A 22,534-nucleotide genomic window follows, 5' to 3' on the forward strand; every position below is an offset into this window, starting at 1 on the left:
CAGGCCGCAAGGAATGTCGGGTGCCTTGCTATTAAAACCTGTGTGCGTCATCTCCCGCATATCTCACTCGCCCGCGTTCAGCGTGGTCAAACTTACCCCACTCATCGATAAAATTAGCTCGTCTCTTCCTTACCGCCTCTCGCTCACGTGACGAATCAATTGGATTCTCGATGTCTTCCCAAGAGGCGTGTGATCTGGGGTGATTGGTGCCCCGACCGCCCTCAAGCCCTTCGGCTGCTCCGACAGGCGATTCGCTCTTTTCAAGTCAGCTCTCTACCCTCCTGCATGTTGATTACGATCCGCTCTACTACTTCCCAACTCTGCTCACGCTCTTCATTTGTCTACAGTAAAGCACTACGATACCCGCGACTGCTGACAGTGCTGGACGTGCTTCGTTGCTGTCCTGTCACGACAAGTGCCTGCGCCGCACCGTTGCTACGCGCTTGGTGTGTCCCTCGACCAAACCCATCGCTCATCCTGCCCGCCATCTCTCACCCTCCAAAACTCTCAACACGCTGTTTGACGTGCCCTCAAACGCACTGCTCTCACGCCTGCACTCCAGCGCTACAGCCGCGCCCGCAACCGGCCAGCTTCCTGCAGCCCGCCAGCTGAAGGAGCCGCCTCCAAACACATACACCAGCACGCAAACCAACAACGTCACCACTGTGCTCACGCCGCCACCAGCGCCGCCATCTTGGTGCGGATGCAGTTCGCCAGGGCGTCGCGGTTGGCGTTCACCCAACGCACGCGCTTGGCGTAGGCGCCGGCGCGGCTGGTGAGGGACTCTAGAGTATCCTCGCCGGCAATGGCACGGCCCTGCAATTTGAGGAAGGTAAGAGTGAAGATAGCTATTGAGGTAATGGTTGTTGCATCCTGTACGGTGACACATGTTGCCCGTCCGGAGGTTGCCAGGGAAGCTGCACCATAGCGCTGCCACAGCCCTGACGAATCCGCCTTTCGCAACGGCCTGACGCACACAATACGCACGTCCCCACTCGCGGCTTGCCGCCCCCCCCCCTTCCCCGCGGTCCCAGCCGTGCGCTCGGCGCCCTGCTTACGGTGAAGTAGACGGCGTTGGAGAAGATGCGCAGGTTGATGAGGTCGGGGATGGCGGCGATCTCGGATTCGGTCAGCACGCCCTTCTGGCAGTAGCCACTCACGAAGCGCTCCACCAGCGGCAGGGGCTCGTCCTCAGACACGTACCTAGACAGGGCAGACGGCAGCGGCAGGGAAGGGCCAGGCAGCGTGGGTTGGTGTGCGGGCGGTCACCTCCAGCGGCTCTGTCATGCAATGTCACATGAGGACTAGACCGCTCTCTAGTGCTTACGCCACCACTTAAAGCAAACACCGCACCGCTCCCCCACTCCATGCTGGAGAGCCCCACGTGCCCCCACCCTGCCCCGTTGTGTCCCGTAATGCTCTCTCGCGCACACACCCACTTGGACAGCGCCACCGCCAGCTCCATGGCGCGCCAGTCGTAGGCGCAGAACTCGAAGTCCAGCAGGCCGCTGACGTCATCACCCACCACCATCACGTTGTCGTAGTGCAGGTCACCGTGAATCATCTGCACGGCGAGCAGCGGCGGGGGAGCGCGGCGTTGTATGCGATTGGTGGCGGCAATGTGAGTGTTCAGACAGTACGGTACGCTCTCATGTTTCAGTCAGCCCAGTCGTTACAACCCTTACCACGCGCTTCTGTGCTCTAGCCTCCATCAGCCTTGCCAACTGCATCACTGTCCCCTACCAGCAACCCGGCCAGTCCCCCCCCCCCCCCAGCCGACCCGCCCAGTGCCCACCTGCATGGGCAGGCCCTCCTTGAGGTACTCGGCCAGCTTGGCCTCAATCTTGCGGATCTCGCCCACAAGGAAGTCAATGGACTGCATGATGAAGGAGTAGCCGAATATGCAAGATGAAGCAATGAATTGAAGAACGGGAAGTAAGTCGGGACCGGACGATGTAGGATGGAACTCATGGAAGGCCCCAAAGCAGCGAGATAGGTTTGGGCTTGGGTATTATTCCGTAGCAGAAACGGCCAGCTGCGCCTTGGCATAATAACGTCAGCTCATAGCTATTTAACAGTGGCATGCGTTCTGCATTGTTCTGTTGCATATCCCAAAGCACAGCCCAAAGCACGGAGGCGCTCGAAGCCCAACGCAACGCATCACCCACCTCGCGGCAGGCGTTGAACTGGGGGTTGGTGGCCACCTCCTTGTAGAAAATCTCAGCGTTGCCGCCGATGGCGTGGTGCACCTGTGGAGGACGGGCATGAAAGGGAAATGCAATCATTTGATGGGAACACAGGAAGGACTCACCACCTTTCCATTCTGTCCGCCATCAAGAAGCCTGTTCTCCAGCCACTCCCACATTCATATTTGCTGTCGCAGTAGCAGCCCTAATCGCGGCCCCAAACCACATCCCCACCGCTCCTCACACACACACACACACACACACACACACACACACACACACACACACACACACACACACACACACACACACACACACACACACACACACACACACACACACACACACACACACACACACACACACACACACACACACACACACACACACACACACACACACACACACACACACACACACACACACACACACACACACACACACACACACACACACACACACACACACACACACACACACACACACACACACACACACACACACACACACACACACACACACACACACACACACACACACACACACACACGCGCGCGCACGCACACGCCCGCGCCCGCGCACACACCTTGAACAGCTCGAAGTAGGGCGCGATGGGCGGCGTCATGTCGGTGGGCATGGTCACAGAAGCCATGGCGCTGCAAAGCTCACCCGTGGCGCGGCCCACCTGCAGATGGCCGCCAGATACAGTTTACAAGAGCAGTTATAGAAAATGGCCTATGCACAGGGATGTTGATGGCGACAGCACGTGCAGCTGTCTTCCATATCGGCAGCACGCACCTTGCATTGGCCCGAGTGTGCACGGGTTTACATCTCAGGCGTTGGGCGTAACCTTGATTCTGCCACCATTTCGACCCTCGCGCCGAACCTCCCCAACCTCCCCCGCAGCTCCTCTCAGCTTCCGCACCTCCTCGGGGCTGGTGGTCTTGGCCAGGGAGCCGGGAATGATGTGGAACACGCACGCCTCGGTGCCACTGCTGAGCAGCTCGTGCGAGCGGCCGGCCTTGGAGGGGAGCGTCTTGGGCACCTCGAATGACAGCGTCTGGGTGGACAGCTGGCGCAGGATCTCGTGCTGCGTGAAGGCGGAGGGGGGAAGCGAGGGCAGCAGCGGGTACGGTAGGCAGGGAATGCGTTTGGTTGTTTGGCGTCAGGGCAGGTGTGTTGGTGAATGTGTGGCACCGTACTATGCACTGCATCGATTCTGGCCCATAGCTGCCCACGAGTTCGCCCGCTCGCTCGCCCTCCTGTTCGCTTGCCGGTCCACTCACCTCGAAGCGGACCTTCTCGCTCTTGTTGCCGTTGTTGTACACACGCAGAATGTAGCGCTTGCCAGCGGGGGTCTCCACATACTACGGCAGTATGGGGGTAGGAGTGAAACAACAGCAGGTACACCAAGTGAGGCCCCTTATTTGACTTGCACACAAGGTCTTGGCATTCGCTTCCCACCGAGGCAAGTCCCTTGCGTAGTTCGTCTCCGGATGCGGCTGCTCCCCATGCCTACCACTGCCGCGCCCATCCCTGCCGCGCCGGCGGCATTCTACTCATCCACCCCTACTTCAAGTACATCTATCCCAGTGATTCGCGATCCCGCAGCCGTAGACTGTGTTACTGCTGCTCCCGACCCCAAACCAACTGCTGCAGCCATGCCATCATCAGTCGTGATACTCGTGCCCCACCTGCACCACGTTGTTGACGCCACCGCTGGTGGGCGTCACCTTCAGCGCAGCCACGTCGTCAAAGAACTTGGCCAGCGCCTCATCGCGCAGTGCCTCTTCCACAGTATGGAAGCCCGTCTTGGGCGCCGGGGCGGCCGAGGAGGACTGGGCAGGGCGGCCGATAGCAGGGCAAGGTCAAGCGGCGGTGGTCAGGATGGAAAACTCTCAACCAACTTAACAGCCGCGCTTCTGACACATAGCTCTTGCACTGAAACGCAGTAGTTTGTCGAATGGCTCAGACAGCAGCCTGCCCCCACGACGGAGAACCCAGCCATGGCGTAAGTTGCTGCGCACGACCGCTCACCATGACAGTGAGCTTGCGCGCAGCAACAACAGGCTTCACACGCACGCTCACACCCACGCGGTTGCACAAGCCGCGACGAGAGAGCAGCGCCATTCTAACGCCTACAAGCGAGGCGCTGGGGCGTGGTGTGCTTGTGAGCTAGCGCTAGGTGGGCGCTGGCGTAATGAGCTTAAATGCGCATTAGGGTCGTGCTTATAATCGCAATATCGGCTGACCGACCACTCAGTCCCCATGCAGCGGGTCGGCAGAACGTTCGTTCGCGCCCCATAACAGCGGTGTGTATCAGCCTGTACAACCAATTACATTTAACACGCAACTACGGCTTTCAAACGGCCTACATATTGCCTGCATACGAAAACGTCCCGCGGGCGCGCATCAGCAGGCATCACCTCTGCTGGGCGCATAATGCGATGTAAGCATTGCCACATATTGACATTCATCGCGCGTAAAAAGGAACCAGCATGCATTGCGCGCGAAAATCCTGAACTGGACCGCTCCTCAAGTGCTAGGCCTGCTTGCATGCCTGTGCATGCCGTCCTCATCAGTCCGCCTCAATTCCCTCCATGACGCAGCTCGCCCGCAGCTCACACAAGGGGCCAATTTCTACAATGTAGATGGAAGATACGCGCACCGGAGCATCTGCTGCAACAGCGCGTGTCCTAAGCTTGAAGCAAAGCTACGTAGCACTTGGCACAGGCCTCCGCGTCACACTCCGCGTCGTGGGCTACACGCATGTCCTCGTCCGTCAGCGCCTTCAGCAGCTCCGCCTGCTTGTGGTACCGGCCCAGGTAGAACTGTGCGAATGCGCGGCAGTGGCCAAAGCCACGCATGGCGCCCGCAGTGCGGGGAAGCGGTGTCAAAAGTGTGCACGAGAGCAGTGCACCCCGCGAGGCTGGCATGGGAGGTCCGTACGCAAGTGGGAGAATAGCTCCGCAGCTGGCACGAATGGAGGTAACATTATGGTAGGAAGCTGTGACACGTTGACAAACTTGACAAACGGCATCACCGCAGCCTGCTGGCCTATTCGTACCTTGCTGCAGTTGGCGGTGCACACGCCCTCCATCCGCTCCAGGCGGGCGACGTCCTGCGCCCGGTTGCGCCTGTAGGAAGCCGGTGGGAATGCAGGGGCTCTCACGCCGTCCCCCTAACCCTGAGCTGTCCTGAGCTGAGACCCCGATCAGCAGCGTGCTGGAGGGCCTCACCACCCCTAACTTGCGCGCAAGTTGCTGTTGCATTTTAGCCTCCAACTCCTGACATGCGCCCGCACGCGCACCCAAACGTATACCTGTACAACTCGCTGAGGATGACGTTGAGATCATACTTGAGGTTGTGCGCCACAATGACGCCGCAGTTCCAGCGCTGCAGGGAAGCACAAGGCACGACTCCGTCGAGGGTGGATACATGGCACACACACACACACACACACACACGACGCAATTCAATGAGCTCGACTACGACCAGCGGGCGGGAATCTGGGAAGTAGGCGTGCTGGGTAAACGTTGTTTAGCGCGCCCAGGGTGCGGAGCATGGACGCATACAGGTGCATCGCGGGGTCAGGCCGAATGGTCGCCCGTGGGGTTCCAGGCTTATCGCGGGTAAGTATGACTACCTGGGTCACGACAGTCACGCGACGCTCGGTAAAATGGTGGGTATCGGTAAGTAACTCCGTCGCGTCATTGGGCGGGCTTTCGTTTCGTTTTTTAACACACACACACTGATCTGGCAGAATAACCGTGGAAACCGTAGTCACACACACACACACACACACACACACACACACACACACACACACACACACACACACACACACACACACACACACACACACACACACACACACACACACACACACACACACACACACACACACACACACACACACACACACACACACACACACACACACAAGTTCTAAGTCCCGTGTAGCAAAATCGCAGTCCCTATGCCACCGTCACTGCACCAGGCCAGCAATGAGAGTGATGCCGTCACTGGGATCAGGGCACACACGCTTAGTCACCTGTATGGCGCTCATCAGCTCGTCCAGGACCTGGTCCAGTGGCAGGCCCTCCTGCAACAACAAAGTGAAAATAGAGCATTCACAGAACATAGAACACACACCAGACCCAATTCGGTAAATGGGAATGACAGGTTATGGGGTAAGTGTGGCAAATCGGCTCGGCAGGTCGGCGAAAGGTAACCGCGAGCGTCACTCCGCATCGCATCACAGTCCTGCGTGTTTCCTTCCCTTGTGCTCTCTAAGCACCAGACCCAGCCGTCTCAGATAATAGTTTAATTCAGCCGCAGTAATGTTGAAGCAGACGGGGCCCTAAATGCATCGCATGCCCCTCCCCAGTCACTCCTTGCGCCCTCATGGGATGCCGTATGGTGCCGTCTCGGACAACGTCGACGCACCTGCGTCGCACGTTGCGTGCTGATGCCATGAATTTGCACGGCGTCAGCCGGAATCACGAACCCGACCGGCCGCACGATGCGGTAGCCGTGCTCCTGCAGTTCCATCCTCCCATCGGGCGCCAGCACCCGCCACGCGATGGACACGATGCGGGCCGTCGACCATCCCTCAAGGTCAGTGTACGGCACTTGCTCCCGGATGAAGCCGTTCATAGGGGTGCCCGGCAGCCTGCAGACACATGCGTAAGAGGCTCTGCAATGTTACCAGCGGGTCTGACGAACATTGCTCGTGAATGAAAGAGCCTCGATGCTGGCAGGACATCCCTGTCCCTACGCGTGGTCCTACATGACGCACATATGCTGGTATGAGCATGAGTTATGGGCATGCGCATGTATTGCTTGACATGCGGTACTCAACCATGCGCATGTGCACGCGCCGGCCCACCTGCGCGGAAAGCCGGTCGTCTCCGTGTCCACCACTAGGCTGTAGCCCTGAGGCTGCCGCAGCGCTGTCCAGGGCAGCTGGGGAGCCCATGAACGTGCTGGGGCAGCGGCAGGCGGCGGTGCCACGGCTATGCCCGCAACCTCGCCAGTAGCTTGCGCGCCCACGACTGCGCCTGCACCTGCAGCTGGTCCTGCACCGGCAGCGTGCCGCGCCTGCGCCTGCGGCTGCGGCTGTTCCTGTGCCTGCTCCTGCGCCTGCTCCTGCTCCTGCTCCTGCTCCTGTGCCTGTGCCTGGTCCTGCTCCTGCTCCTGGGTCTGCTCCTGCGCCTGCTCCTGCTCCTGTGCCTGGTCCTGCTCCTGCTCCTGGGTCTGCTCCTGCGCCTGCTCCTGCTCCTGTGCCTGTGCCTGGTCCTGCTCCTTCTCCTGCTCCCGCTTCTGCTCCTTCTCCTGCGCCTGCTTCTGCGCCTGCTTCTGCTCCTGCTTCTGCTCCTGCATTGCTGCTTGCACATTTGGCGACTGGGGCTGCTCCCGAGGCGGCGGTGTCGGCAGCTCATGGGCAACCGCAGCTGCCTCAGCTACGGGCGCCGCCCGGCCTGCCGACTGGGCCGTCTCGACTGCTGCCCTTTCCACGGCAGCCGCCATCAGGCACCCGTCCTCCGCCAGCACTGCCGCCGATGCCACCGCCGCTGTGGCCGCCACGTCCTGCACAGTTGCAGCCGCCGTTGCAGCCACTGCCTCCGCGGCTCCCATACGTGGGATTGTTGGCGTCTCCTGCTGCGCCTGCTGTGCCTCCAGCGCCATTGCAGAAAGCGGCTGCTCTGGTGTCTGGTCAGCAGGCTCCAGCCCTGCTGGGTTCGCCTCAATCATGGCCTCGTCACGATCCGGCGCTTCTGGGGCCACAACCACAGCGGTGCCCACTCGCGTCCTCTTCTTGCCACGAGCCGGTTGCTCCAGTCGCTGCGGCAATGCTGCTGGCGGCGTCCCAGACTTGGTGGCAAGTCCGCAGCGTTGCGAGCGTGTCCGTGGTTGCCTGGCATAAATGGCAGCAATCTTTGCAGTAGCGGTCATTGCTGCAACGCGCTTGGGGCGGCCTTCAGGAGCGCTAGGCCGCAAGAACGTGTTGAAGGGCTGCTCCTGAGGCGCAGGCGGGTCGGCCCCAACATCTGTGTGTGCCTTCCGCCGAGCCTGCAGATTTCTGTCCATCATGTCGCTCTGTTGGCCCTTCCGCTTTGCGCTGGCACCGGTTCGGGCCATGGTTTCTTCGGCCTCTTCAGGTTCGAGGCAGGGAAGCCTTGCTGCGGTAGCTGGCTGATGTGTTATCGATAAATACTGAAGAGCTGTCCACTTGATTGGCAAGGCTTAATTAATCAAGCACTTGGGAACTTGTTCAGGACTCACAACATGTCGGCGTTCTCAAGTGAAGGTGTGAACTCTCTTGAAGCTAGAAGTTATAGCGTGTGGTCAACATGCCCAGTTTTCTTAGTCAAGCAGCTGATGAGTCGGTGTCCCAAACAATCTGGTCATCCCACTTCCCAGATGAGTTCCATAGTCGCCTGCACCCTGGCCACATGTAGACATTAGTATAGTGATCGCCTTGCTCGAATCCTTGAGGCATGTGAAGCGCCAAGTTCAATGCTTCCAAATTGCATACTATTTTTCTGACGTAGCTGATGTTCGAGACCTGAATCGTTATTCTTCACTACCCTACTGTTGCTGGTGCATTGGCAATAGGCTGGACGACCCTTCGCACTCCGTTGCGCGCTTGGAGTTTGCGACGAGCTTGTCCAAACAGCGTATACAACCCAAAACGTATGTAAATGCGTGGCACTACTACATGCCTTCTTACGAGCTGCTTCATAGACACCATTGGCAGTCTGCACCTTGCTTCGCGCTGCTGCGCACCATGAGCTAGCTTCTAGCTCGTGGCTCCAGAAGGGATTGAGCTTGCGGGCCGGTTTCGCGTGTTAAGACCTTCGACGGGCCATGGCCACCCCTGCTCGGGAGGTGCCCAGCGACAGCGCGGTCACCGTTGCGGCCAAAGCGGCTGCCCTTGGCGCGGCCTCTCGCCATGCCCTGAGCCACGCCGTTGCGGACACCGGCGATGGAACAGCTGCAGCCGTCGGCAAGTTGGCTGCGCGCGCCTCAAAGACAGGCATGCGCGTCTCCCTGCCCCAGGAGGTTGCAAACGCGCCGCCGGCAGCGCAGGACGTGGTGTCCTCACCCGCTGCGGCTGCCGCTGCTCCCAGCAGCGCGCGGCGCATCAGCGTAGGCGGTATTTATGTACTCGCGGAGGTGCCGCCGGCGTTGGTAGGTCGTGGCGCGGGCGCAGCTGGTATTGCTGCCGCTGGGGAACATCTGCCAGCCCCGCAGTCGCCCTCCAAACGAGTCAGCCTTGGGGAGCCGCGGCCACAACCTGACGCTGACGATGCGGGTAATGAGGACGCACAAACAGCCGCACAAGCAGCTGCATCCGACACGGACGGTGAGAGCGCGGCGCGCCGCGCGCCAGGCCGCAGCCTCACGCGCAACCGCAGCTTCAGCCAGGTCCGCAGCATGGGCCGTGCCGCTAGTCGCCGCGCGCTGCAGCTACACGGCAGTCAAGACAGCAGCCCGCCCAGCACCAGCCACAGTGCGCGGGGCGCCGGCTCTCCCACACACCCGCACGACGGTGATGACGAGGGTGATGAGGAGGGCGAACCGGCATCGGCAGGCGGCCGGAGCGATGACACACACGGCGCCCGCGAGAACAATTCCGGGTCCGCGCAGCAGGAGCAGCAGGAGGGGGCAGCAGCACGGCCAGGTCTCGTGGCACGAACGGCAGAGGAGTTGAGAACCACTTCAGCCGCAAGCGCGGTCAAACTGCAGAATTCCGATGACGAGCTGGCTGCAGAGGCTGCATGCTGGGCGGCTGAGGCAGCGGCAGAGGCGGAGCGAAGCCTGCCTGGAGAGCTGACCCGGCATGACGCAGGAGCAGCTCCCAGAAAGCCATGTGCACCAGCTGATGTGGGTGCGGGCTCCGGAACCCAGTCGACTTCGCGCACTACGGGAGTGCCTGGCGATGCGCAGGGCAGCAGTGATGCGGCAGGCCTGGATGCCCTTGTCAGCACAGACGCAGCTACGGCGGCTGCGAAAATGGCGCTGCTGCAGCAACAGCACCAACAGCAGCAGCAACCATCGCTGGTGTGGCGCAGCGCGCACTCCATCCACGGGCTGGACAAGGCGCACCATGCACACGGCGCCATTCGGCATTACCAGGTGGGGAGGGGACCTGCCGGCCGTGGCGAGTCGTGAACATGCAACACAAGGGAGAAATCTGTACAGGCCGCGTCGGTCGTCAGTTCAGTAGCATGCCAGCGACTGTACCTCGCAAACGGGGCCGGTGCCCATTTGTGCTTTAACACGCGCAAAAAGAAGGGCCTGAAGCACTGGTATGTTACTTGCGCGCACAGGTCACCGTCAAGCCGGAGCACACACAAGCGGTGCTGTTGGGCGCGCAAAGCCACAGGAGCATAGCTGGGAAAGCAAACAGTGGCAAGGACGCAGCTGTCGTCATGAGCCGTGCCCCAGGCAGTGCTCGCACCGACATGGGCGTGGACACCGAGGGCAGCGCGCAGTCGCACCCCCAACCTGCTGACGTGGCAGGCGTGCATCCCCGCGGCGCCGTCACGCACTGCTCTGCGCGCTTCGTGCCCGAGACTGCCGGCGGCAACGGCGGCAGCGGCGACGGCGATGGCAGCGCCGTCAGAGGCTCGGACGGCTCAGCAGCGGCTCATTGCCTTGTCAATGGTACTGCGGTGCAAGGGACGGGGCACGAAACGAATGGGCCGCAGTTGCTGCATCCTCAGCCGCCGCAAACTGCCAGGACAGCACGCTCCGTTAGGCTGCGTGAGCCGGAGGCCGGCAGCGGTGGTGGCGGCGCCAGCACGGCAGCGGCGGTGGGGTTATCCGCGCTCAAGGGCAGCCGCAGTAGCCGCGCTATCTCCTGCACTGGAGACGGCGCAGGCAGTGGCAAGGGCACTGGAGATGTCACCGCAGACGGCACTGGTACTGGTGGCGGTGGCGGTGGTGGTGCCTTCAGCAGCCGCCGCGCTCGCATTATGAGCGCAGCGCCGGGGCGAGACCGCGCCGTAACACATGACGGCGTCGCCACCGGTCCCGATGACGGCTCCGAGGGGCCGGCCGAGTACCAGCGGTCCACGGCTAGCGCGCGGGTAGAGCAGCTGCTTGCGTCACGTGCGCGCAGTGCCGTGCCGAGCGTGCGAGACGTGCTGGGGCCTGACGCGATCAAGGACAGGGCTGGTGAGAGTTGGCACCGCATACCCGCCGTGGCGCTGGATCTCGACCACACCCCAGATTTGGATCTGGTGCCATTGGGCGCCAAGAGCGCACTCACCGGCGCACCTGTGACGCGGGTGCCGAGGTCCAAATCTGCGCGGCCTGTGCCGCGAGGCAGAACAGCAGGCGCTGGCGGGCTTTGGGAGCGGGGCAAATCCACATCAGCGCTGTACTCAGACTCGGGCGCAAGCTCGGGCTCGGATGCGGATTTGTCCGCGGGCGATGCCGCGCACCTGGATGCCAGCCTGTGGGGCGGGCACCCAGAGCTCCTAGGGGCCGACGCCGCCGCGCGTCCGCTGCGCACGACCAAGTCCTTCATCACACCGCTCAGCAGCCGGGTGGGCGTGCCCAAACCTACACTGCCTTCACCCCATACCAAGAATGGTGTAGGCAGTCAGCACACCACTGCAGGCGGCGCCAGCACCGGCGCTGGCGCTGCTTCAGGGCCGTCCCGGCGGAACTCGACGGTGGGGGGCGACGAAGGCTTGGCTGCTGGTGGTAGCAGCGGCGCCACAGCTAGTGGGGTGCAGGCCACAGCGCTAGCGTCATTGATGCTCGCCGCTGCAGATGACCCCTTGCTGGTGAGTTGCGGTATTGTTTGGAAACCCTTTGGTGTTTGTGGTTATGGTACGGACTGCAAGGGATTATTACATCGGCCAACGCGACTCGTTACACGTGCAATGCTGCTGCTGCCATTCTCTTGCTACAGGCTCATGTGATGGAGAACGCCAGGAAGCGCGCGGCCGAGGAGCGCGAGAAACGTCGTGCCGCAGCCGCAACTGCAGCCGCAGGCGACGGTGCAGTTTTAGGTGACGGAGGTGGCGCTGCCGGTCCTAGGTGGACGGGGGACGGGGAGCAAGGCGAGGAGGCGGGGGCTCCTTCGACTGCGTCTCGTCGCGCGCAGGATAAGGTGAGGCGCGGTCTGGGCACTTCTGCCTTCCGAATGGTGATGGCCCAGGCCATGCGGTCAGCCACAAGCTGCCTGTGCGCGCCCTCAGTGCAAATCCTCATCAGTCGGCCTGCAGAGGTGCCGGCACACTGTGACCTGCACAGCGACCCCAAATATACCCGCCATGTGCACCGCAAGTGCAGGCGCGTGCCCAGCTGCTGTTTCAGCGCCAGGCAGAGGACTGGGCAAGAGCGCACGGCGCCGCGCCACCACGCCGCCGCCTGGCGCCGGCTGTCACCAAGGTAAGCGCGGTGCTGGCAGCAGCTGCATTGCCAGCATGGTCGAGCGCTGTGTTGATAGGAACGCAAACTTGAGTGATTATACGTCATTGTACTCGGGCCTCGCTTGCCCTCGCCAGGTTTCCTTGAAGCGTTGTACTATTCAGTAGTCCTGTATGGCGCACCGCAGATGGTGGAGCAGTGGTTCTCGCTTGTAGATGATGACAGCAGCGGCGCACTGGAGGCCCACGAGCTGGCGGCGGCGCTGTCGGTGGGTGCTGTTGGGGTCGGGTTTGGGCCGAAGGGGCTGCCGGGAGGGATGCAGGATCCAGCGATGTATCCACTGACTGCATCTCTGGGCGTCGTGCCCATGTCTCAGGCGGTGCATCTCGCACGGCATGCCCACTCGCACCCGCAGCTTCAGATCTTATCACCCATCGCTTTGCAGGCTGCAGGCGTGCCTTGTGACGAGTCCGACATCCGTGAGTTGGTGCGGATCATTGACGTCAACCACGACGGCTCCGTGACCTGGGCTGAGTTCCAGTCTTTTCTGTTGAAGGTGAGAGCGGCGAGGCCCAGGTCGGAGGTGCGGGCGGGGTTGCTGGGATGGCGGTGTATGTCCCACTGTCTGATACGACGTTCGCCCTAGCAGACATATCGCACATCATGCCGCGGCACCGTGCCCCAACTGCGCTGCGCATGTGAGCTACCATGTGTATGCTACAGGAGCTACAGTGCTGATCAACGTTGTCTTTGTGCGTAGGGATGGCAGGTGTACGCATACGCGTCTTATACCTATACGTATTTTGTAGCGTAAATACGTATTAAAATTCTAGGCGTTTACGCTTGGAAATACGGTACATATACGCCGGGTCGGGCAGACCGAGGGGGCAGCAGGCGTTTTCGGTTGAGGCAGTTCAAACACACACGCGCGCCCCATGCAAGCCACACGCGGAACACACGGAACTCACGGAACTCTTTTCACATAAACTCATCTAATACAATCGTTAGTAGGCACCGTTAGCCCGGAGGTAGCCCAGAGCAACTGCAAATGGGTGGGCGGCACTGGATGGTTGCTGGGAGTTTGCTGGGATTTTGGGGATGTTTAGCACCAGGCATAGGAGTTTATGACGATGAAGGGAGGCACGTGCGCTTGTGGGCGGGGTTTGTGGGGTGCTGAGTGCGTGTGCCCCACCCTTGCCCTAGTCCCAAAACACATAAAAACGTGCACGACAGCCCGCAAACCTTCGCCGCGTCTTCTGCCACTAACACAGCAGGACACATACACAATAAGGAACGTCTCCATGCTTTCAGAATTTAATTTGGATCCGTACAGCAAACGTTATGGCCCATCAAGGGTTTCATGAAAGGGCGCGTACTTGTACGGTTATACGTATTTTACGCCATACGCTACGTAATTACGTATAGGAAATCTAAAATTATACGGCTCCCGCACATGCTCGCAGGAGTTTGCGGCGGGCAAGAACCTGATCAACGGCGACTATATATTGCCGTCAGGTGAGCGGAGCATGCATTTATGCCACTATTACTTCAGGCTCGGGTCAGGCCAACCTCGTAATGTGAATTGACATTGGTAGTCGCTGCCGTGCCCCTCACCTCGATCACCTGCACTGCACGCCCGCTCACTCACAGGCAAGCGGCTGCCGTTTGGCGCAATGATTGCACGGCTCAAGCGGCAGCGCGTGCTTGAGGACGTGTTGGCGGTGAGTGGGGCGTGGCGGCCCGCCCTGTGGATGAGAAGTTGAGATCGGCAAATCGGGGAGACGCCATGTCCAAGGGGTTGTCGCGCATGTTGCCTCCCTGCTCCCTGTCCCGACCCTCCTCTCCTGCATCCTACTTTGTATTACTTGCTTTCGTGACACTGCTACTCTTGTGCTGGTGCAGGGCGGCAAGGCGCGCAGCAAGTACGTCGACATGCTGTACAAGCCCAAGGCCCTGGCGGAGGAGCTGGGGTGAGAACATTGCCATTGTTATGTATCAATGAAAGCGGCTGCAGTGTGCAGAAGGACAAGTTACAGTACGCACCTGGCTCCGACTCATGCCTGCATCCGCACCCGCACCCACAGGCTGACTCGCGAGGCCGCCGCAGCTCTGGCGAAGCTTGTCCGTACCAATGTGGGCGAGGCCGCCGCCACCAGCGACACCACGGGCGATGGCGGCTCCAATGGTCTGGCCCAGACCGCATCCATGGCGCTGGCCAGCATCAGTCGCGCCACAAGCCCCAGACACCTGTACCAGAAGCACGCCTACTACCAGACCATGCGCCAGCGCGAGTCGGACGTGGGCGACCAGACCGATAACGAGGTGCCGCAGACCGGGCAGACAGGATCCAAGTCTGGGAAGTTCAAGTTGCAGCCCTCACCAGTTTCTAGGAAAGCGCTGACGCAGCCAGATGTGGGTCTTGCGGCTGCGGAGGAGGAGGCTGTGGTCGCGGCAAACGCGGGCGCGGCGGAGGCGGAGGCGGAAGGTGCCACGGACGGCAACGGCGCTGGCGGTGACGCGGGCGCGTCCGTGTACCAAAAGCTGAACGCCGGCGCCTCTGTGCTGCATGTAGGTTCTGGTCGCGTAGTGACCTGATCACAAGACTGTATAGCTGCTTGTTATGGCAGATGTCAGGCGTTTCCTGTAGCTCACCGCGCCCTTTACCCATTTGCTGCAGAGCATCTATTCCCAGCACGCTGCAGCGGGCGGCGAGGTCCCGGCGGCGCCCGGTGATGCCGCTGATGTGCCCGTGGAAAACCCCGTGTTCAAGCTCACAGAGGTAAGGGCGGGCATCCTTGCCTGTTTAACACCCCGTCAGTCATGTACATCACCCGCCTGTAAGCCACGAGGAAGCAGAGTACAGACGCACGGATTCTGTGATGACTGTGTGCAGCCAGCTGGCGTGCAAGGCTCCAGTCACTGGTGGAAAGCCTGGATCGGGTCTGTATACATCCCAGTTTACACTTTCGTGCATGGCTCGTTTCTTGTCTGACAGGTGGGCCTGACGGTGGAGGACTCAGACGAGGACGAAGACCAGGACGCCGCCGTCGCGTACCCTGGCGCTGATACCATCGGCCGGCGACCCTTCCCCGGCCCCATCATACCGCCCGTCCCAACGGTGCGTATGGTGGCAAAGCAAGTCACTTGAAGCAGTGCTTGTTATGTTCCAAGTTGCACAAATACCATTGCAGCTCTTCCGCTCACCTCACCAACAGGGTGCCCCATTAACGCACACAGATCCGGCGCCCCGACACCCGAGCCTTCAAGCGCGCCCTCATTGGCGCCCGCCGCACCGCGCCCGCCTATTTGCTCCAGCGCTACGGCCTCCCAGAGCCCCGCGTCGCAGCCGCTGCCGCCGCGGCCTCGGGCCCGGCCGCGCTTCCACCGCCGCCGCCCCTCCGCGGCGCCGGCCGGCGTCGCAGCCGCAGCCGCCGGCGCGCTGGCGGTGCCGGCACCTTGGTCCCCAGCGTTGACGCCTCCATTGACGGCGCAACCGCCGGTGATGGCGAACTGTTATCGCCGATTGCGTCCGCTGCCACGGCTTCGGAGTTGCTCGGCGACGGACCGTCAGCCTCCTCGCTCGCCGCGGCGGCGGTGCCGCTGAAGCAGCCTGGGAGCGGCGCCGCCACGGCGGCGGCTAGCACCGCCGCCAACGCGGCGGCGGCGGCCGCGCTATCGTACAACTCTTCTTACGGCGCGGGTATGACGCGGTACCGGCGGTGGAGCATGTACCAGATCGACCCGGCGGCCGAGAATCCGGACTACTGGCAGGTGCGTTCGCCCGTACGTGTTGGGTGCATTGATTGCCGGCACGGGTACAGCCTCTCATCCACGGTCACGGTGTTTGTGCCACGCGGCATTACCTTACTCGTCGTTACAAGCGCGCGCATCCACGACGCGCATCTTCGGGCGATGATTTGAAGGCCGATCCATGTAACACACCGCAGGCCAAGGCCGCATCTTTGCTGATGCGCCACACGAAGCGGCTCTTCAAAGCAGTGCCAGGAGCCGGCGGCGCCCGGGCCCACGCCGCCGCGGCCGCCTCTGCCGCTGCTGCCGCGGTGGAAGCAGCCAGCCGGGGCCTTCACAGCCCGCCTGCTGGGCTTGAGGTGCCGCCGCCCACACACCGCCTTTTGCCCGGCCACGCCTCCGCACCCGCATCTCCAGGCGGCGGCGGGTGCGCCGGCGTCGGCGCCTCTAGCTCCGCCGCCGCTGTGCCGCATGCGCTCCACCTGCCGGACGCGCAGCAGCTGCTGACGAAGCACGCGGCTCTGCAGCAGCAACACAAGGAGGAGCGGCAGGCGGCCCGAGAGGCGGTGCGGCGGGCCCACACCGACCAGCTGCTGCAGAGGCTACGGTACGACGCGGCGGCGGTCGTGGCGGGTGGAGATGGTGGCGAGGTGGATGAGGGCATTGGTATCTACGAGGATGCGGATGAGGACGAACACGATGCGGGGCAGGCAACCGTACCGGCGACAGAAGCAGCGGCTGTCGCGGTGGCGGCTGCGCGCCGGGCGGCGGCGGAAGCTGCGCTTGGCTTCAGCCGGCAGGGTGCCCGTCTTGCGAGGCGGCCCGGCGGCGCCGTATGCGTGCAAGCGCCGCCCGTCTTCTCTGGCGTAGGCACTGTCGTCATTACCAGCACATCGCCCTCAAGACAGTTCGCGCGCCGGCCGCAGCCCAACGCGGCCTCCGCGGCGGCGGCAATGACAGCGCGGCGACGACGGGCGCCACCGCCGGCCATTTCTGCAACGCTATTGGCGGAGGCTATGGCCCCTGATGGCGGCTCCCCTAACACCGGGCATGGCAGTCCCAGTGGGTGGGGAGAGCACACGCACCTGCCCCAGCTGCGGCTGTCATCGCCGGGCGGGTTCAGCGGGTTCAAGGGGGGACCGCACCCGCCAATGGCTGTGGGTATGACGGCGGCTGTGGGAGCGGGAGCGGGGGTGGCAGCGGGCAATGCTGCCAGCCCTTCATCCCGGGGCCGTCGCTAGGGCTGACGCGAGAGATACGGTAGACAGCAACACGCCGGGGAGTACGGCTGACCGGCCGACGAACGCCGAAGAACGCATGCATGCAAATGCGTTCGTTGGAGTGACAGTGCTTGGGTGTGATGCAGTGTGTTCATCATTATGCTAATGGGGTGGGCTTGCATTCTTTTATTGGGAAGGCGGCACTGCCTGGTTCATGTTCATGTTGTAGTGGGGCAGGTCGAGGCGCATATCTGCGCGGCAGAGGAGTACGCACAACGTATATCTAGATACGCTGTGATAGCATGCTATGGCGGCAGCGCGAAGAAGCGAACGGATTCGGCGGCGGAATTTGGGATGACGGCCTGAGTGCTAGGCGCGCTGTGGCTTTAGTCCGCTTGAGTGTGGTGCTTTTCTACTCCGTCGCGTTCCGGCCTTGGGTCCCGGCCAGCGGTGAAGGTAGTTGTTGCGCGTGCGAGGCACTGCTAAATGGTGACGCGCCCAGGGGGGGGGTACGAACCAAACCTCCAGCCCCCATGTCCCAAAACCTCCCGACCCCCCCTCCAGACCGACCGACCGACCCCCACCACCAACCCCTCAAAACCCCCTCAAAACCCTTTGGTTTTTAGCCAGGTCGGTGTCAATCGACTGCTCTCGGCGAGCTCAGGGGGGGGGTACGAACTAAACCTCCAGACCCCATGTCCCAAAACCTCCCGACCCCCCCTCCGGACCGACCGACCGACCCCCACCACCAAAACTCCCTCAAAACTCCCTCAAAACCCTTTGGTTTTTAGCCATGTCGGTGTCAATCGACTGCTCTCGGCGAGCTCTACAATTGTATACCTCCGATTCAGCTGGAGGCACAACTTGACTGGCAGCCATGCCACACATGTCCATGTGTCCATGGCCGACCACCGACCCTTCTGTCAGACTACCGGGGCGTGCGCTTAAGGTTACAATTGCGCTGTACATATGATGTTTGGGACTGTGTGCCGGAAGAGATTGGTCGACTTTCTCCCGGGATCAAGTGAAGAATCCCGGGATTCACGTCACGCTCGATGGCCGGCGGCAGCCTTGTCGCCATGACCCACACCAAGCCTTGGCCGTTACAAGTTAGCATCAGTTCGCATAGTCTCCATGACACCAGTGAGAGACGCTCCAGTGGGGCTCTACGCTACTACGATGCCGATGTGGACGGACATGCGGCCGCTTTCCAGAGGCCAAACGTTCTGCAAATGCTTTAGTATGTGTATGCTAATGTGTGCTAGTGCTTGTGCTAATGGGCGGAGCGTTTAGAGGGGCGTATAGGGCGCAGAGACGAAATCTGGCAGTCCCAACCACATCCGCGTGACGAAACCTTGCGGACCCCCAACCCCGACGACCGACCCTGAACTTTGAGGGCCCATAACTTTGCAATTACTACCCTGATTGAAACTCTGAAAGTGGATTTGGAGTCCTCGCGTCAAGCTCTTTCGTTTTAGAACATGGGGCCTTTCCCAGTCGAAACTACCCCCCCCCCCTGGCGAGCTCTACAATTGTATACCTCCGGTTCAGCTGGAGGCACAACTTGACTGGCAGCCATGCCGCACATGTCCATGTGTCCATGGCCAACCACCGACCCTTCTGTCAGACTACTGGGGCGTGCGCGTAAGCTTACAATTGCGCTGTACATATGATGTTTGGGATTGTGTGCCGGAAGAGATTGGTCGACTTTCTCCCGGGATCAAGTGAAGAATCCCGGGATTCATGTCACGCTCGATGGCCGGCGGCAGCCTTGTCGCCATGACCCACACCAAGCCTTGGCCGTTACAAGTTAGCATCAGTTCGCATAGTCTCCATGACATCAGTGAGAGACGCTCGAGTGGGGCTCTACGCTACTACGATGCCGATGTGGACGGACATGCGGCCGCTTTCCAGAGGCCAAACGTTCTGCAACTGCTTTAGTATGTGCGTGCTAATGTGTGCTAGTGCTTGTGCTAAAGGGCGGAGCGTTTAGAGGGGCGTTTAGGGCGCGGAGACGAAATCTGGCAGTCCCAACCACATCCGCGTGACGAAACCTTGGGGACCCCCAACCCCGACGACCGACCCTGAACTTTGAGGGCCCATAACTTTGCAATTTCTAGCCTGATTGAAACTCTGAAAGTGGATTTGGAGTCCTCTCGTCAAGCTCTTTCGTTTTAGAACATGGGGCCTTTCCCAGTCGAAATTAAACCCCCCCCCCGACGCTCCCTTTTGATCTTCGACTGCTCACGAAGACATGACTGCTCACGAAGACACACGGTGTCGCCACAGTCCGTGCCACAGTCCACACCTCTTTTGCCGCAGCGGATTGGCGCGTGCCATAATCGCCAACCTTGCCCCAACTGCTTTAATTACAGGTTAGGAGATCCCTTCCCGGCGCCCTCGCATTATTTTGGTATTTCGGCTTGAACGCGTTGTGGACGTGACAGCAAGAACGGTTTTTTTTACAGCGATATGATAGTACATGGAAAGCCACGCCTCAAGATGACAAGGCCCCCTTCAAGCGGGCTTCTAAGTACAGGTTTGTGTCTCTTCTCCAAAACTTTTGGATCCAGTGATGCTCTCAGCTTCACTGGAATCCACACGCGAACGCAGCGGCGCCTCCGCAACCCTCCAGTCACGTAGGTGCGCAGGGGACCGCTTCCGCCGCTACAACAAGCAGACGAGGATACAGCTTATGTCCCCTACGCCTCCAATTGCAGCGATTCCCAACACTCTAGAACCACCATGCCTCACGCATACGCACACGGACGCGTGCCCACAAAGTACGACCGCTTGGCTCCAGGGTGCGGCGCCTCAGCACCAAGCAGTGCGCATGAGAGCAAAGCTGCTGCCGGTACGCCTACCACTCCTCAACTGCTGTTGCCCGTCTCCTCCTCTGCGCTGCCACGTACTTCACACGGCGGATGCGCATCAGCTAGAGACAAGGGCGTCAAGCCACGAGGGCTCGTAATTTACCAGTAGCCCTGCTTGCGGCCCTGCACGCCGATCTGGCCCAGGGTGATGGTCAGGAACAGACCCAGGTGGTAGGTGATCAGGTACAGCCTGTGTACACGTGCACCGCAGGAGACAGAGGGCGATGTTATGATCAGAACATTTGAGAACACGGTCTGACGGTAGTACCACTAGTACGGTGAGCCTTTGCGCGTTAGAGCCCAGTGAGCCCAGCCCCATCTCACGCCAAGAGGCGAAAGATCAGTTCCCACCTCGCGCCCGCTCAGACATGGCGCTCACCAGAACTTGTCGTCCAGAGCGGGGCCGGTGGGGAAGTGGGCCAGGTTCTCGCCGATAGACTGGGTGAAGAGGCCGAACAGGGACTGGCCGCCGAAGGCAGACACGCCGATGTTGGCGGGGATGGTCCAGCTGTGAGCAGGGCACCAGCGGGGTTGGAGGGTCTGTTAGCCAAACCGTGCACTGAACACCATGTCGAGTTGCTCGTCTTCATAAATTCCGCATTTTCACTGGGCACAATCTTTGACATCACATGCACCCTGGCAGCTCAAAGTCGTGCGATCGGCGTGTGCACAATTGTTGGGTGCACACTCCAGAACTAGGCTGCTGGGCCCAGGCTACGCACGATCAGGTGCCTCATACGTCCCATGTGTCACAAAAAAACAGTGCCAGCATAGGCTCCGGGCGCCACCAGCTGAATTAGCCATGTGGCACTTGCCGTCTACGTGTGCCTGTATTCTAGATTGCGTCGCTGCTGGACAAAGCAAGCAGTTCCATTTCCACAGCGATGCTCCAGCCTGGCTGCTTGGTCCCGAAACCTCCTCTCTCTGCACCCTCGCAACCGCGTCGACTTGGACTCACCCAGCGAAGCCCAGGACGGGGACCAGGGGGTCAGTCTTCACCCAGTCGCGGGGGAACGACTTGTTGCTGCGATGGCCGACAAGAAGAGCGAGTCAGCTGGGTCCAAGTCTGATTGTCAGGATGCAAGGAAAGTGACATGAGGATCCAAGAAGACGCTGGTCACCACCAATATGAAATAGGCCCACCTGGCCTCAGCGCGCACCACCACGGAGCGGCGGCTGGAGACGCGCGGGCGCGAGGCCAGCGAGGGCATGGCAGCGGAGCGCATAGCGACGGCCATTTTGTTGGGTTTGGGTGTGACTGGAAAGTGTCCTACGAGTGTTGGGGAATGCGTATTATTGCTCGTGCAGATGACTTTGGCCGGGCTCCCAAAGCGCTTGCATCGGCGCTCGATCTCTTTGAGATCTTGACCCCGCGTGACACAGTAACCTTGGCCTGCATGACTTGAAACGTTTTCCAATAATATGTATGAAGAACAAGTAGCGGAGCAGGTGAACCTGAGCTGCGGCCCGACGCAAGTCACACGACACGCTGCCCCTGGGTGTGGGTGCCCATACGCCTTTGGCGGGCTTCGGCTTGGCTTCGACTCATGCGCGTAACGCTATGAAGGTCGGCAGTCAACCAGGGGGTGGGTGTTTCTCTCTGGGCCGGAGACGGTCCCTCGCGGCGTGGGTACGGTGTGCCCCCGCTTGTCGGACTGTCCCTTCAATTGTAATTCGCATCCATACGCCCCCGCCGGCGGGCGCAGCACTCGGTGTTGGCCAAAAACAGTATTTTGTATGTTCTGGTGCAGGTCCGACTGACCCTCAACTTGTGTACGGCAGCCCCCCGGTTTGGTATTTTCAACCCCCCTCAGCCGTACAGGAGTTTGCGTGGGAGTCGGCAGCTGCGCGAGAGTGAACAGGTACTTGTACGGCGGCCCGGCTCGGAAGCTACCTGACTGTAGTGACGCACACGAGTCGTTGGCGCTAGTCGGCAGGCGCGCGAGTGGGAGCTGGCAGTTGAGCGCGCACTGAGTAGGTAGAGCATGACGGAGACCAGGCCCGGGCCCGAGCGAGCCGTCGCCCCTATCCGCCCATGCACCTCGGGGGAGGCCACACGTACCCGCACCCGCCTGCGAGGCATGGGGCACCAGCGCCGGGTGAGCTCGGC

The 22,534-nt window shown here is 61.1% G+C and overlaps 4 protein-coding genes across 4 annotated transcripts; 1 reads left to right on the forward strand and 3 right to left on the reverse strand.

Moving 5' to 3' along the window:
- Window positions 1-16: 16 nt before the first annotated feature.
- On the reverse strand, window positions 17-4,402 carry CHLRE_07g334350v5 (uncharacterized protein). The gene is made up of 10 exons (XM_043064242.1): window positions 4,224-4,402; window positions 3,881-4,024; window positions 3,473-3,553; window positions 3,112-3,276; window positions 2,773-2,871; window positions 2,169-2,249; window positions 1,796-1,876; window positions 1,440-1,564; window positions 1,059-1,203; window positions 17-816 (listed from the first exon to the last, which is right to left on the reverse strand). The coding sequence occupies exons 1-10, from the start codon at window positions 4,314-4,316 to the stop codon at window positions 670-672; spliced, it is 1,161 nt and encodes a 386-aa protein (XP_042922810.1). The 5' UTR covers window positions 4,317-4,402; the 3' UTR covers window positions 17-669.
- Window positions 4,403-4,505: 103 nt separating this feature from the next.
- Window positions 4,506-8,542, reverse strand: CHLRE_07g334400v5 (uncharacterized protein). The gene is made up of 6 exons (XM_001700058.2): window positions 7,078-8,542; window positions 6,636-6,861; window positions 6,241-6,291; window positions 5,509-5,582; window positions 5,254-5,323; window positions 4,506-5,017 (listed from the first exon to the last, which is right to left on the reverse strand). Exons 1-6 carry the CDS (start codon window positions 8,277-8,279, stop codon window positions 4,883-4,885), a joined length of 1,758 nt encoding a protein of 585 aa, XP_001700110.2. The 5' UTR covers window positions 8,280-8,542; the 3' UTR covers window positions 4,506-4,882.
- A 110-nt stretch (window positions 8,543-8,652) lies between these two features.
- Window positions 8,653-18,104, forward strand: CHLRE_07g334450v5 (uncharacterized protein). The gene is made up of 14 exons (XM_001700109.2): window positions 8,653-10,331; window positions 10,526-11,992; window positions 12,121-12,321; window positions 12,504-12,602; window positions 12,769-12,849; window positions 13,027-13,137; window positions 14,045-14,096; window positions 14,232-14,302; window positions 14,484-14,551; window positions 14,666-15,149; window positions 15,259-15,360; window positions 15,577-15,699; window positions 15,819-16,352; window positions 16,529-18,104. The coding sequence occupies exons 1-14, from the start codon at window positions 9,060-9,062 to the stop codon at window positions 17,570-17,572; spliced, it is 5,709 nt and encodes a 1,902-aa protein (XP_001700161.2). The 5' UTR covers window positions 8,653-9,059; the 3' UTR covers window positions 17,573-18,104.
- Window positions 18,105-20,001: 1,897 nt separating this feature from the next.
- CHLRE_07g334550v5 (uncharacterized protein) lies at window positions 20,002-21,832 on the reverse strand. The gene is made up of 4 exons (XM_001700057.2): window positions 21,568-21,832; window positions 21,383-21,448; window positions 20,804-20,932; window positions 20,002-20,614 (listed from the first exon to the last, which is right to left on the reverse strand). The coding sequence occupies exons 1-4, from the start codon at window positions 21,660-21,662 to the stop codon at window positions 20,524-20,526; spliced, it is 381 nt and encodes a 126-aa protein (XP_001700109.1). The 5' UTR covers window positions 21,663-21,832; the 3' UTR covers window positions 20,002-20,523.
- Window positions 21,833-22,534: the final 702 nt, after the last annotated feature.

The sequence above is a fragment of the Chlamydomonas reinhardtii genome, chromosome 7, assembly GCF_000002595.2.
Source record: "Chlamydomonas reinhardtii strain CC-503 cw92 mt+ chromosome 7, whole genome shotgun sequence".
Classification (NCBI taxonomy): domain Eukaryota; kingdom Viridiplantae; phylum Chlorophyta; class Chlorophyceae; order Chlamydomonadales; family Chlamydomonadaceae; genus Chlamydomonas; species Chlamydomonas reinhardtii.

Bases quoted from the DNA above. Each gene is read 5' to 3' on its own strand.
- CHLRE_07g334550v5 (XM_001700057.2), bottom strand. From the start codon at position 21,662: ATGGCCGTCGCTATGCGCTCCGCTGCCATGCCCTCGCTGGCCTCGCGC. The intron at 20,933-21,382 runs GTGAGTCCAAGT...CCCTGCTCACAG, and splicing joins CCCGTCCTGGGCTTCGCTGG to CTGGACCATCCCCGCCAACA. The intron at 20,615-20,803 runs GTGAGCGCCATG...ACGTGTACACAG, and splicing joins GCTCTGGACGACAAGTTCTG to GCTGTACCTGATCACCTACC.
- CHLRE_07g334350v5 (XM_043064242.1), bottom strand. From the start codon at position 4,316: ATGGCGCTGCTCTCTCGTCGCGGCTTGTGCAACCGCGTGGGTGTGAGC. The intron at 4,025-4,223 runs GTGAGCGGTCGT...CGCCCTGCCCAG, and splicing joins CGCGCAAGCTCACTGTCATG to TCCTCCTCGGCCGCCCCGGC. The intron at 1,565-1,795 runs GTGGGCACTGGG...CTCGCCGTGCAG, and splicing joins AGGAGGGCCTGCCCATGCAG to ATGATTCACGGTGACCTGCA.
- CHLRE_07g334400v5 (XM_001700058.2), bottom strand. From the start codon at position 8,279: ATGGACAGAAATCTGCAGGCTCGGCGGAAGGCACACACAGATGTTGGG. The intron at 5,324-5,508 runs GTATACGTTTGG...GGCTTCCTACAG, and splicing joins ATCCTCAGCGAGTTGTACAG to GCGCAACCGGGCGCAGGACG. The intron at 5,018-5,253 runs GTACGAATAGGC...GCATTCGCACAG, and splicing joins GCACCGCCAACTGCAGCAAG to TTCTACCTGGGCCGGTACCA.
- CHLRE_07g334450v5 (XM_001700109.2), top strand. From the start codon at position 9,060: ATGGCCACCCCTGCTCGGGAGGTGCCCAGCGACAGCGCGGTCACCGTT. The intron at 14,552-14,665 runs GTGAGAACATTG...CCGCACCCACAG, and splicing joins GCCCTGGCGGAGGAGCTGGG to GCTGACTCGCGAGGCCGCCG. The intron at 15,700-15,818 runs GTGCGTATGGTG...TAACGCACACAG, and splicing joins TCATACCGCCCGTCCCAACG to ATCCGGCGCCCCGACACCCG.